This window comes from Colias philodice, chromosome 15 (assembly GCF_061535455.1).
Source record: "Colias philodice isolate Cphi_HAF_F1 chromosome 15, ilColPhil1 Martin Lab GWU primary, whole genome shotgun sequence".
NCBI lineage: Eukaryota > Metazoa > Arthropoda > Insecta > Lepidoptera > Pieridae > Colias > Colias philodice.
In genome coordinates this window covers 3,412,664-3,427,328 of record NC_143100.1, presented here as the reverse complement: position 1 = coordinate 3,427,328, position 14,665 = coordinate 3,412,664, and the positions used below count along the sequence as shown (strand labels likewise).

Here is a 14,665-nt window from a genome sequence, read left to right as displayed (position 1 = left end):
GAGCGTCTGTAGATGCTATTATACCCGGCGCGGCCTAAAAGCATCTACAGACGCTCCGATTTGGTTGGTGCCAACCATCCGACCACGACCAAATCGGAAAGTGTAGAGAGCGGTCGGTCCGACATAATTATTATTAATATTGGTTTGACGTGGTCGGATGCGCCGGCGATACCGACCAAACCAACTTCCTATCCGATCCAACCAAATTGGAACGTCTGGAAGCTTTGTTCCGACCAAATCGGCTCATTCCATAGAGTAATATAGGTAATTGGCTCATTCACATTCGCAACGCCGCCGGTGTAGGACGTCAACATGAACGCCGAGGGAGTTACGGTCACCGAACGTGACATATTAATAAAATTGCTGGAACTATATAAAGACTTTCCCTGTTTGTGGGACTTAAGTAACAAATATTACGCAAATAGAGATGCCAGAAATCAAGCGTATTTTATTATGTCAGAAGTATTAAAAAAAATTGACAGTGCGGCTACATTAAAAACCTTAAAAAATAAGTTGTAAGAGCCGCATATGACTGTAATTTTCTCTATTTCTATAGTAGAATTTTGCCTATTCTCTTCGTACTATGGTCAACTGACATATTACTCTATGGTCAACTGACAGCTGGAAGGCCAACCGTCGGACAATCTGTAGCAATGTTGGAATGGTTGCCTTGTCGGTTCCGATATGGTTGGCACCAACCAAATCGGAGCGTCTGTAGATTTATGGAACGTCTGGAAGCTTTGTTCCGACCAAATCGGCTCATTCCATAGAGTAATATAGGTAATTGGCTCATTCACATTCGCAACGCCGCCGGTGTAGGACGTCAACATGAACGCCGAGGGAGTTACGGTCACCGAACGTGACATATTAATAAAATTGCTGGAACTATATAAAGACTTTCCCTGTTTGTGGGACTTAAGTAACAAAGATTACGCAAATAGAGATGCCAGAAATCAAGCGTATTTTATTATGTTAGAAGTATTAAAAAAAATTGACAGTGCGGCTACATTAAAAACCTTAAAAAATAAGTTGTAAGAGCCGCATATGACTGTAATTTTCTCTATTTCTATAGTAGAATTTAGCCCATTCTCTTCGTACTATGGTCAACTGACATATTACTCTATGGTCAACTGACAGCTGGAAGGCCAACCGTCGGACAATCTGTAGCAATGTTGGAATGGTTGCCTTGTCGGTTCCGATATGGTTGGCACCAACCAAATCGGAGCGTCTGTAGATACTTTTAGGCCGCGCCGGGTATAATAAGTAAAATGATATTGAACTAATTCGTAGATAATTTCATCGCCTGATTCAAAAATTCTCATAATCTTCATTGTCTACTTAGGTTTTTATCAGAAGCTATAACATCTAACTTTAGTGGCTAGATTTAGAAATATGTAATAATTTCTATGTAATGGGAAAATTCTGGATTGAATTCTAGATAATCTGTGACTATTTGATAATTGTTATGACTTTTGAGTTTTGACATGTATGTGCTTTTGACGTAAATATAAATATTTCAGTCCAAGTAAAATTATTAATATTATTAATACTTTTGATGTTTTGGCAATGAGGATGATAAATAAAAATAGAATCCGACGCTAAACTTACGTGTGATCAGTATAAAGGATTGCAGTAATTGAAAATTGTTAAAAAATAACTTGGTCAATAATGACATAACACTTCTACATATTTTGTAAAAATATAATTTTATGACTGCCAAAGAATACTTTTATGTAACACGTAAGTTATGGGTTTGTCTAAGTTAATTGGCAAGACAGTAGGATTCGCAGGTTATGTGTTACAATATGCCTGTTTCACACATTGCACTTTTGAATATGTTGGAGATTTTGTAATGGTATGTACACGTCAATATAATGCTTTGTTTAAATAGTTTTATTTATACATTATTTACTATGTTTATTTTCAGTGCTCTGGGCCTTCAATGGAACCTACATTGGAATCAAATAATATACTATTCACGGAACATATAACGCCTAGAATGCAAAGACTTCGTCGTGGCGATATTGTTATAGCCAAGAGTCCCACAAATCCTCACCAAAATATTTGTAAAAGAATAACAGGTTTGCCGGGAGACAAAGTAAGGGGTCACTTTCCTAGACGGGCTGAATATGTACCTCGGGGGCATGTGTGGTTAGAAGGAGACAATTCTGGTAACTCGTCTGACTCTCGTGTCTATGGACCTGTTCCACAAGGCCTTATACGAAGCAGAGTAGTGTGCCGAATATGGCCGTTAGACAAAATTAGTACTTTAACTGAATATTAGTGTCTGTGACCATTTTGTGGACAGTTGATGGAATATATATATTGTACATATAGAAATAAAAGACACATTAAGGTTTTAATTTCTTTATTTTAACTTAGTTTGGATTAATTTCTACAGTTTTAATAGATTCAGCTTCAGCAACCAGGTCAATGCGTTTGTTGTTTAATCTTATAGATACATTCATGTCATTTGTGTTTCTGAAATTAAAAACAATGATTATTTTTCAACATAGATAACATATTTAACATACATAACATATTTTATAAATGTAAAGAAAGTCAAAATTTTATATGGAACAAAATACTATTTTTTTTTAGATTTGCTTAAGTAAGAGGATAATATTTAGACAAAAGATTGTCAATTCATCCTAGCTACTAATAATACCACTTAAATTAAACTCATAATTTATAAACTTTTCAGACTTAAACATAATATAATACAAACATTTTTCCAGATGCTTATTGCTGTTTACTTCAATGAGTGCAAATATTTTTACATGTGTTGTATTAACAAGTAACAAATTGCCAATTTCTGTGTTTTATGAGCTAAATTTATTTATAAACACGCAATTTGGTTGTAGATTTACTTACGTATTATGAAGGACTAAAACAATATTTCCTTGCGGCGTGATAAAAGCGACATTATCTATTCGTCCAAAACTTAAAATGCTATTTGTTACTGAGATACGTTTAGATCCTCTTGGAATAAATTTAGAGAAATGTCCCATAGCATAGAACATTGGTTGTTTTATAAATTCGTCTCTTTCGGGATACACTAAGATGGGTGCATCCACGAAGTTGTCTGCCCAGTTAGGTCCGCCGTTTTCGTCTAAACAGAGATTCCAGTCTATCCAACCAGCCATGTAATGGTTCAGATCCTGAAATAGAAATAAAAATTTGTATGAAATAATAAAAATCAAGCACTGTGCATTTCGAGACGCGCGAATTTACGCGTAGCGCCATCTATTGATATTTCCACGATATTTCTATGGAGTCGTTACTTGTTAGAAATTTTCGAGAAAATTACAGTTAAGGTCGCATAGTACTCCTAAAGGTACACTTTATAAAGCACACAAATTACAGATTCTAGTAACCAATAGTTTTTGAGCTAAACTTTGAGATTTTTAAAGTAGATATGATTAAAGGAAAAAATATTTCAATTTGCACAAAAACTTAAGGCTGCGCTCCACTATAGTTCGTAGTTTTATACTACTCACCTCCAAAATATATTTAGCATAGCGTTGAGCACGCTCCCAAGATCCAATCTTCACTTTCATGGGATGCCATGGCATGGGACCTGTTGTAAGTAAATTCAAAATTAATTTTTACGTTTTAACCTTCATAAAAGTTATATACATACCTACTTTAAGCTAAGCCTTTGTCAACTTGCACTCTACAATTTATATCTACAGAAAATTATGAAAGAAATGCATCATCAGTAGGTATATACGTACCTTCACATGCTTCTGTGGCTATCATAATTTTATTATATCTTCGGTGCAAATCATCTAAAATAGTTGGGGGCACAAAGTTTCCGTAATAGTGAACAGCTATACCATCCACGAAGTTCAGTGAATTTCTGTCTCCTCTCTCCATCTGTAAGCGTATATTTTTCATGAATGAAAATTGTTATATGTATACATAGACATAGTTGCATACGAATGAATATTACGCATGCATGTTCTTAAATTTATTTTTTTATTTATACGCAGTATCGAATATCTAACAAATCATGTGTATTTACTTAAAATTAAAAAAATTACATATCCTATTTCTGATTTCATAATTTAACATATTATAGGACATATAATATACTTACACCACTAAGATACCAGTGTAATAGATATCGTTGATCATCGACTGCAAATATTAAAGTTTTATTGAAGCGTGAGTTTCGAATAGTTGGTCCCAGATTGGCGCCCACCCATCGGCCCTGAAATAATATTGATAAAAAAATATGAGAAATTTATGAAAAAATTGTTTTTGGTTTAACTATGTATAGTAGAGCCATTTTAATATGCAACATTTGACAGTACAACAAAATTCAACAACGTAACCTAGTAACGACGACATAGAATAACATGATATTTCGTTTTGTTAGAACTGCACATTTGCTAAACTTTTTTCAATTACGATTACATATTTATAATAATAATGACCGATACAAGTAATTTTAAGATTTCATTTTACTGATAAACCATACTAAACATAATAAACAATTTCTGAATTGAAGAACTGACGTCGCTACAATTTTGTGTCAATAAACATTTTTTCTTTTTAAATACCAGAGACGTTACTCTAAAAATCGAAATCTGACATCTAGAATCGAATGCATTGATTACTTGTGAATAAAAATCATCATAAATTAATAAATTCGATTGACAAATGTTTCAAATCCGTATCGATTAATTCACTTTAATCGATGTTTTTAAGCAGGTTACCTCTCTTCGAAGATAAAATTGATAGACGTCAAATGTTGCCTATTAAATTGGCTCGACTATAAGGGTGCACTCACACACATCAGTCACCGTCATGTTGTCCGTCAGTCACGTCGCCGGTTTGACTGAATCATTGAACACATACATCAGGTTAGTCAGTGATTAGACGTGTGTCACGCTAGAGAACATGTAGCAATTGACGGTAGCACGACGCTGACTGAACTGAGACGTGACGGCACCGGGTGAGTGGGGATAAAAGTATGGTACATGTATGGAAAGATTATTTGACGTGCCTGACCGGGGACGTCACTGATAGATTTCGTGCCGGCGACTGTCGTGTGGGAACAGAGTCATACTAGAACTATTGATACATATTTTTTTTTAATCCTGTCCGGTGACGTGCCGTGACGGTGACTGATGTGTGTGAGTGCACCCTAATTCGTATTTAAATTAAACATACCAATTATTATCAATTTCATAAATAAAATTAGGGCACTAGGCAATTAGAAATGTGGCTATATATATAATATGTAGGTATTGTTTGTGTTCGAAATTTATACTTGTCAATTATCATACAAAAAATAATGCAATCTTTAATATCGCGACTTTAATAGGTATTTATCGACTTAAGAGTAAATTTTATCTACTATACTTCTTATTTATCGAATGCCTGAATATGATTTCATAGAAAAATGTGCTGATAAATATGTATGTAAAAATTTAATTGTTTTTCAATAATATTGAAATGATTAGAGGCTAATCAACGTTTATCAATACCCAATAGGAATGTAAAAATACACGCAACAATTTTATTAATTCAAACTAAGAAATTCCTTCGCTAATACGAGATGACAGTCAGTAGGTATACAAAGGCAATAATTAATTCATCTTAGAATATACTCGTAAATATTATTAGTTAGTAAGTATATTTAGTTACAATTTTGAATTTAGATTAATATGTATGTATTTACCAAATCCGCTGCAAACCAGCCCAATGAATTAAATCGAACGAATGGCAAGATGCCATTTATGGGCTCGTTGGTTGTGGTGATCGCCCAGATGTCTATCTCTGCTTGTTCGTATAATTCCATAAACCTGAATGAAAATTAAATTAAATTGTGGAAAGTCCTAGTTAACTAGTACCTACGTAACTAGGGTTGCCAACTATACTGTTTTAAACAGTATTCTACTGTTTTTAACTAAATTATACTTTTTACTGTTTAACAAAAAAAAAGTAGGGTCAACCGGGGCAAATGCAACTATGGGGCTATTGCAACTAGTTATCATAACTAATTTATTAGAGTTGTTGTAATAAATCGCCACCTATGATTCAATAACTCAACGACTGATAAATCTTACAAGTAATAGATGGTGCCCCTACGATGAAAACTATTTGATTGATAGGCCATTCTGTCAAACCGCTATTTTGAAGTTGGTGTGCGTAAAAACAGGTGTCGAGTTTTGCAGACAAAAAAATTGTTTAGGAGTGATTTTTTGCAGGTGTTTTTGATTGGACACGATTATCACAAGCCGTTAAGCTTATTTCATTTATATTTTTAGTGCGTTAGTTGACTCTATTTTGTGTTATTGATGCAGTTACAATTGCCTCATGAAAATTTCACTGTGGGGCTATTGCAACTGTGAGGTTAGTTACAATAGCCCCTTATATTTTTGTATGAAACTAAAAACACTAGTGATGTGACAGTGTCGATATTTTTATTATGTATCCTTCTTGGTAGTCAAAATATACTTTCTTTATGATTAATTAAAGAAGAACCATCGATTATTTCTTCGATATTATACCCAGAGACGGGTTCATAAGTAAAATTCAAATTAGATAAAGCGTGGTTAAAGAATATAAGTAACTAAAAACGATAGGTAGGATAATTCTGTGATTGTTCAAGTAATTTTTAGTAAACGGTTGATTAACTAATAAACGTATTTTGTTTGGTTTACGTTTTAAACAATATTTAACACAAAGAATATTATTTGTTCTGACCCAAAAACTAAAATTGACTTAGTAGGTAGGGGCACTGTAATATTTTTTTGTTGCGATTTAAAGTGGTAAATCAAAGTAGGTACATGAGTTTTTCCTCTAAATAATGCGGCGCCATCTACGATCGCAACGTTATTGTATAGATAACGTTATTGTATATATATATATATATATATAGAATAATAAAAATATATCGATGAATAAGTTTTTTGCATTCCCCACACTAATTCTCTAACAAATAGTTACATTTGCCCCACAATCAGAAAAATAAGATTTTTCCTGAAAACTCGTCCTTGCTACACGGTAATCCAGTTCAAAATCCTATGAATAACATGAAATCTCATAAATATATTCTATATTCGTTGTTTTATATTAAATAGAAGAAGAGCTATGGCAGTTAGTTGCATTTACCCCCGACTAGGGGTTAATGTAACTTTTTCTACCAATTTTAGGAAATATTCTCACTACCAGTTATTTATAAGACTACTGTATTGCTTGATTGGTTGAAAATAATCTTGAATAAATACAAAAATCACTAAATGGGTCAAATAAATGACCAAATATAAAAGGAGATAACTGCAACCGATCAAACTTGAAACTTGTTATTTTTTAGTTGCATTTGCCCCGGTTGACCCTATACAAAATACTGTTTTCGGCATCAAAGTGCAGACACATTATTATGTGTTATATTTAGACGCTCACAATTTTTTTTATTTAGTCAGAGGGCGCACACTACAATAAATACTGTTTGTTTTGCTTAAATACTGTTCAATAATCTTCATAGACCTGAATATACATACTTTATTTCTTGTAAAAAAAGTTGGCAACCCTATACGTAACATACTTACTTCGGTTTTAAATTTTAATCTAACTTTATTGGTAAATCCATTAGTGTAAACCTTATGTTGATTTTATATATATATATATATATTTTGCTTTATTGCTCAAGATAAATTACAAATCGAGACTTAGCCTAGGATACAATATAACAAACGGCGGTCTTATCGCTAAATAGCGATTTCTTCCAGACAACCGGTTGTACAGAGAGAAATTAAGTAAAGGATAGGAATAGGGCAGAGCACAAATAAATATATACATACAAATATAAAATAAATAGGTAATAATAATAAATAAAATAATAACAGCATAAAGTACAAGCCACAAGAATGAGATAAATAATACACATATGTTCACAAATAGATACATACCTAGGAGAAGAAAAAAAAATAAATAAATATATATACCTATATAAATATATATAATAAACATAGATTTTAATACCTAATTTAATATAAGCTTTTATTATTTTACAAATATAAAACTATAATTATTTGGACAGTTTCCGATAATACATCATTGAAATAAAAAATGTATTACCGACATTAGTTTCTGATATAACCGCAAGAGGCGCTGTATCTATTCTAAATTCTAATCAAAAACATGCGAATAAACGGTTGAAACCATGTTGAAACCCATTGAGCTAATTATAGTACGTAGTAATAGTAGCTCAATGTTGAAACCACAGTAATTGTTAAACTATGATTTAAAATTTTAAAACATCGTGTAATATGAATGTACCTACATTACATTCATATTATCTATTATTTATAATAACTGCAAAATACCAAAAATAAATATTATTTGAAGTAAGCTAAGGTTAGATCCAAAACTCATATACCTACGTACATATATACTAGGTATAGGTAGTCATCAAAATATTTTTTTATAATCAAAGATAAAGTATATAAATCAACATCATACCGTATATGATAATCTGCATAAGTCTGGTAATATTCCGGTTTAATCTGACCGTAGCCGGTTATTCTTTCATTCGTCTTCATCCAGACTGGCGGAGACCATGTAGAAGCCATCACTTTTACCTCTTCTTTGGCTATAGATTGGATGTTTTTAATCATTGGTATCTGTTTTAGAAAGTTGTGTTATTATATTTTACTGTATAGGGTAATGTACCTACATAGTAACTCAATGGGGTAATGCATGGGCAAATAAGTTTAAAAATTGCTGTTTGCATTTATATTTCCTGTAATAGTCAATCAGATATAAGTATTCTCTGCAATCCTTGAAGGAGATTCGAGAAAATGTGTTTCTTTTACATGGCCTGTAAAAGAAACACATTTTCTCGTTTATGAGAATAGTATTAATTATTATTACCTTAAGAAATATATCTTCATATGAGAATGTGAAGTTGGACAAAGCGAAATCGTTCCATGGATACTCATTATACGTGTAGGGATGCGTCGAGAAGTCAGAGCCACCGATGGGTGTGCGTATTATATTATATTCTAGACCTTCTTCGCTGAAGTACGACCTAAAACATAGAATAACTCACATTAGCATTTTTATTAGATTTTTCAATCGACTTCAAAAAAAGGAGGAAGTTCTCAATTTATTTCCATTTTTTTGTCTTGCAACGCAGAAGATTCGATTTGGTGAACCGATTTCGATGGTTTAAATTAGGGTTGTAACGGAGGCCTACTTAGCGGAGGCGGAGGCGGATGCGGAGGTGAACAGGTTCGCCTCCGCGGATGCGGAGGTTAACGGAGGCGGAGGCGGAGGTGAAATTTGTTGGGAAAATATAAATAAATTTATGATTAATAGAGTCAGCAACATTTATTTATATTATATATTATGTGTACAATTGTACATACATGTTCATGATTCATCTTAGTAATCAAAATTGACAAGAGGCAAATTATATTTTACGAACAAAAGCTTTGCGGCTTTTTCGCCTTCTAAGCGGTGAAGTATTAGAAGGAAATTACTTAAAACAATCACGGCTCAATTGCAACTACGCGGTACCGAACGCTTTGACAAGTTGATTCCTGTTATTCATTCACTCACACTCCCACCACCCGCTTGGCCGTGTTCCCGCGGCTTAAGTAAACTGTAAACTTTCGACCATTTCACTTGAAAACACTTGTTTGTGATCGTAAATGAACTTCCGATATGACTCCGCATAAATTTTGCGGAGGCGGATGCGGAGGCGGAGGTTAAATTCTTTGCGGAAGTTCCGCAGTAACGGAGGCGGAGGCGGAGTTCCGTTACAATCCTAGTTTAAATCTGACACTACTTTTTTTAAATTAATTTAACTATGTTTACCTTAAAAATGAAGATTTAGTCCTGAAAGATAACTTATTCCAATTATAGGCTGCTGCATCAGTAACAGAGCCACCAAAGCCTTGAATGGTTTGGTGTTGGTTAGTTGGGTGCAATGTCAATGTCGCACTTGTCCATATGCTTCCTAAAATATATTAATTAGTCATTATTGATTATTATTGGAAATTCCAAAATCAGATAATATTATGTTCAACATATCAAAATTATCTCGACAAAACATGAATTGTTGCACGTGCTAATTACGAAATAACGATAATGATAAATACTGCGAGACATCATATAAAGCACAACCTTTGTATAGAATAATATATAAGTGCATTGTTTTATTTGATTAACAATGATAAAGGACAACGATATTTTCTTTGAATTGGTGCTATTTATATGTAGGTACAAAATGCAATCAAGAATGAAATAATATAGACACAAAAAACATATTTTTCCAGATTATTACAACAGGGTTATTTCAAATTTGTATTTTTGTTCCGTCCAACTACCTTTATATATGTATACTTTAAATTGTTTCTGTGTTTAGAGTTTCAATAGGCCCTATAGGCCCTTATCCTCTGCATTTCGAAATTCTCCGTAACGATCATGATGCAAATAAAATTAGTAGAGCTTTATAAATCCTGCTCTATGTTTAATTAACCTTAAATCTGCATGAAAATGAACATAGGCATTCGAAGAAGGTTACTTACTTTTATTTCCACTACTAAATTCTGTCGCCTCAGCATTGCTATCATCTTTATTAGATCTTGATATAATTCCTGAAGATTTTTCAAAACGTTTGCCAGACTGAAATGTGTAAGTAAGGTAAAAAGAGATGCAGCTAAGTATGTCATTATACTCATATACTCTTGTATTATTATTAGTCTGAGAAGCATTTTATTGTTTACTGAGAAAAAACCATAAACGGGCAATTCAAGTTTCTTTCTCTACAATCTAGATATTATGACTCGTTATGTCTACGTTAAAAAATTCTGATTACACGTGGATTGCTACAATATTAATATTCATAATTAGGCAGCTAAAATATTTATGGCGTATATTATTTAGCAGGCAATTTTTAAATCCGAAGAAATTTTGAATAACATATTACTATGTGTTGATAGCATTTTAAGTATGGCCTATGGGTGTCTCATGTGTGATGACTTTATTGAAAGACACCTACCTATGTTATATTCTTCGATCATTTATAAGACTGAAAATATAGTTAAATCCTTAGGTTAATGTAACCAGAAGGAGAGCACAAACATGATCACCTTGAATATACTCCTAATAGACTGGGGTAAAAGCCTTTAAAAATAATGAAAAGATAAAAAAAATCGCAGTCGGATGAAACCCATTAGAAAAGGAGGGGAATATGATGAAAATAAAAGGAAAAATAAATTACGGTCAATCCGAGTTCGGGAAGTGGGAGGGGGGAGCTTTCAAGAGAAAAAAATGGTTTCTCCTGATTTCCGACAAAACTACAAGTCCTATAGAAAAAAGTTCAATGGCAAAGTTGTAGGTAATTAAAAGTTCTACAACTTTTGTATTCACAATTTTTTCACATTACCTCAAAATTAAGGTGAAAAATTCAAAAAACCAAGTTTTTGGTCTTTTATTTTTATCTGCTTCAAAATTTATTTATTTTCTACGAAATTTGGTGAAAACTTACTTTATTACGTCCCAAATACACTGTAATTTATTTGATTGAAAATATTTATTTTTTCGCCTTATTTTGAATGAATACCAAAAAACAACCTAATTTTCAATCGAAAAGTCACCCGTCAAAATATCAGCTTTTTTCAAAAACTTGGGGTGCCTTTTATTTATTGAAATCTCTACTTTCATATGGTGTAAAAAAAATAAACACCACCATAGTAAATGTTCTCAGGAAATGCATACAAACAGTGTGAAAATTAGCTTTTACTTAATCAGGCACACTTCTCGAACTACCTGAAATGTTTTTATCGACATCATTTTGCTTTTGAATATGCTGTAAAATATTAAACTTAGAACAGATAATTATTTTTCTTTTGAAATATTACCGAAAAGCCGATACAAGAGAAGATATAGAGTTCGAGAAGTGTGCCTGATTTAGTAAAAGCTCATTATCACACTGTTTGTATGCATTTCCTGAGAACATTTACTATGGTGGTGTTTATTTTTTTTTACACCATATGAAAGAAGAGATTTCAATCAATAAAAGGCACCCCAAGTTTTTGAAAAAAGCTGATATTTTGACGGGTGACTTTTCGATTGAAAATTAGGTTGTTTTTTTGGTATTAATTCAAAATAAGGCGAAAAAATAAATATTTTCAATCAAATAAATTACAGTGTATTTGGGACATAATAAAGTAAGTTTTCACCAAATTTCGTAGAAAATAAATAAATTTTGAAGTAGATAAAAATAAAAGACCAAAAACTTGGTTTTTTGAATTTTTCACCTAAATTTTGAGGTTATGTGAAAAAATTGTGAATACAAAAGTTGTAGAACTTTTAATTACCTACAACTTTGCCATTGAACTTTTTTCCATAGGACTTGTAGTTTTGTCGGAAATCGAGAGAAACCATTTTTTTCTCTTAAAAGCTCCCCCCTCCCGCTTCCCAAACTCGGATTGACCGTAATTTATTTTTCCTTACATTTTTATCATATTCCCCTCCTTTTGTAATGGGTTTCATCCGACTGCGATTTTTTTTTGTTTCAAAAATTATTTACTCTAGTCTATAAAGAAAAATCGAATCTACGAAATAGTAGAAAATTGTTGCTACCTACCTATACCACTGCATCATTAAACAACTACCTTAACTTAATTAACTACTTCTAGACTTTTATATGCATGTACTGGTCTATATGTAATTTGGAAAAAATAAAGTTCCACTTCCTTAGTGCCTAAAGTTTCAGACCTCGATCGAACCTAGGACATTTTGATTGTAGACTTCAATGCTAATTTTTAATTTATAGGGAGAGAAAGTCACTCACTTTGCTTGTTGTGTACACTACATAGGACCCCACTGCAGGCGGGCTGTGAGTGACAGTGTCACAATAATCAGAATTGCAGACGCATACTATAGACCTCCCTTCGATACCTACATCACGCGCTGCACATGGTAAATCTGAAATGTTTCCTGATGTATGAATACTTATGTTAAACTCTTACTCTAGATGTGAATATGGAAACTGATGATCTTTAGATGTACTAACAAGGCTAGACTGGCTAGTTCTCATCGTATGTGACTAATTTTACGATTTTTTTTATAAGGACTTTAGTTACTAGATAACATATTTACATCTTTGATTGAGTTATATTACGAAGGTATATAACATGAAGTTTAACATCAATAACAGAAATAGGTACGTGAAAGTGTGATACGAATGAATATTTTCTTTTGACTTTTGTTTTGTATTATCAAATTTGTAGTAACCGTTTTAAAATTATACTACAAAGTACAAACATAACATGATAAATAATGAACAAAAAATGTGTTTTTAGTACTTACCACTTTTCGTGATGGCGACGGTGTAAATTAAGGCAACAAAAAATAAAAATATATTTCGAGGTTTCCACATTCTGCTGTTTAGCTGGTAAAAAAAGAGAACAATATATCGGTATTACGATCGGTGTTTTGTAAAAGTGAAATATAAAATGTGTAAAGAACTAGTTTACAACTTTCACATATTTATTCAACACGTAAGGAAGGAGAATTTCTTCGTCCGTTCCCACATATCTATACTAATATTATAAAGCTGAAGAGTTTGTTTGTTTGAACGCGCTAATCTCATGAACTACTGGTCCGATTTGAAAAATCCTTTCGGTGTTAGATAGCCCATTCGTCGAAGAAGGCTATATATCATCACGCTAAGACCAACAGGAGCGGAGCCACGCTGGTGAAACCGCGGAGCGCAGCTAGTTATATGATATCTTTAGACACTGTTAGAACTTAGAGTATCATAAGTAGCAAAAGATTAGACATATCTATCCTAAATAGTAAAATATTATACAATAAGTAGATAATTTTACATTCAAACTAAAATAATAAATTTAAATTAATGAGTTCATCCTTACCGTAACTAGAAACTTCCCAGTAGGTCTTAATCGTTTGAACCCCCCCTGTATACTAAATCATTTTGTTTGTTCGGTCGTCTCACTCAGAAACTTTATTTATTTTATCAATTTGATGTAAAAATAATAAATAATGTTAATCATTCTGATAAAATAAGGTTCCGTAAGATATCTCATATTTTACATTTTTGTAAATCTCTGCATTACAGATTTCAGTCATATTTTTCGTAACGAGTAGGTAAGTATATGTATTTATATGACAAGTAGTATTATTAACTTCTTTTTTTATTCATTAATTTAATAGTTTAATTTATATTTTATAGGCCCATATCCATAAGGGGTTATGCGGTATGACCTATGACGAAGGGTATGACATAAAAATTTAAATATGATAAATATGGATTCCTTATTCGGGAAGTCATCAACATTCGTAGGTAGGTACCTATTGATAATCCTCCACTGTTTTAACTGGGTGTCGATCCCAGGACCTCTCAATTCTTTTATTCAAAGTTATTTGAGAAAATAAAGTTTTCAAGTGTCTATTGAACTTTCCATATCTTCTTATATATAAAAATGAATCGCAAAATGTGTTGGTAAGCGCATAACTCGAGAACGGCTGAACCGATTTCGATAATTCTTTTTTTATTATATTCCTTGAAGTACGAGGATGGTTTTTATGTAGAGAAAATGTAAACATGTACCACGGGCGAAGCCGGGGCGGACCGCTAGTCTTATATATAAAAATGAATCGCAAAATGTGTTGG

At 32.5% G+C, this 14,665-nt stretch overlaps 2 protein-coding genes across 2 annotated transcripts; one reads left to right on the top strand and one right to left on the bottom strand.

Moving 5' to 3' along the window:
* Positions 1 to 1,372: 1,372 nt before the first annotated feature.
* On the top strand, positions 1,373 to 2,363 carry LOC149482097 (mitochondrial inner membrane protease subunit 1). Its single transcript, XM_089704190.1, has 2 exons — positions 1,373 to 1,855; positions 1,928 to 2,363. The coding sequence occupies exons 1-2, from the start codon at positions 1,748 to 1,750 to the stop codon at positions 2,282 to 2,284; spliced, it is 465 nt and encodes a 154-aa protein (XP_089560316.1). The 5' UTR covers positions 1,373 to 1,747; the 3' UTR covers positions 2,285 to 2,363.
* LOC149482096 (lysosomal acid glucosylceramidase-like) lies at positions 2,357 to 13,690 on the bottom strand. Its single transcript, XM_089704144.1, has 12 exons — positions 13,339 to 13,690; positions 12,821 to 12,954; positions 10,551 to 10,647; positions 9,838 to 9,979; positions 8,890 to 9,046; positions 8,479 to 8,639; positions 5,693 to 5,816; positions 4,103 to 4,216; positions 3,738 to 3,879; positions 3,501 to 3,580; positions 2,875 to 3,161; positions 2,357 to 2,481 (listed from the first exon to the last, which is right to left on the bottom strand). The coding sequence occupies exons 1-12, from the start codon at positions 13,406 to 13,408 to the stop codon at positions 2,379 to 2,381; spliced, it is 1,611 nt and encodes a 536-aa protein (XP_089560270.1). The 5' UTR covers positions 13,409 to 13,690; the 3' UTR covers positions 2,357 to 2,378.
* Positions 13,691 to 14,665: the final 975 nt, after the last annotated feature.

Bases quoted from the DNA above. Each gene is read 5' to 3' on its own strand.
- LOC149482096 (XM_089704144.1), bottom strand. From the start codon at position 13,408: ATGTGGAAACCTCGAAATATATTTTTATTTTTTGTTGCCTTAATTTAC. The intron at 4,217-5,692 runs GTAAATACATAC...ATATTATTTCAG, and splicing joins GCTGGTTTGCAGCGGATTTG to GGCCGATGGGTGGGCGCCAA. The intron at 3,581-3,737 runs GTACGTATATAC...TACTTACAACAG, and splicing joins AGCCACAGAAGCATGTGAAG to GTCCCATGCCATGGCATCCC.
- LOC149482097 (XM_089704190.1), top strand. From the start codon at position 1,748: ATGGGTTTGTCTAAGTTAATTGGCAAGACAGTAGGATTCGCAGGTTAT. The intron at 1,856-1,927 runs GTATGTACACGT...GTTTATTTTCAG, and splicing joins ATGTTGGAGATTTTGTAATG to TGCTCTGGGCCTTCAATGGA.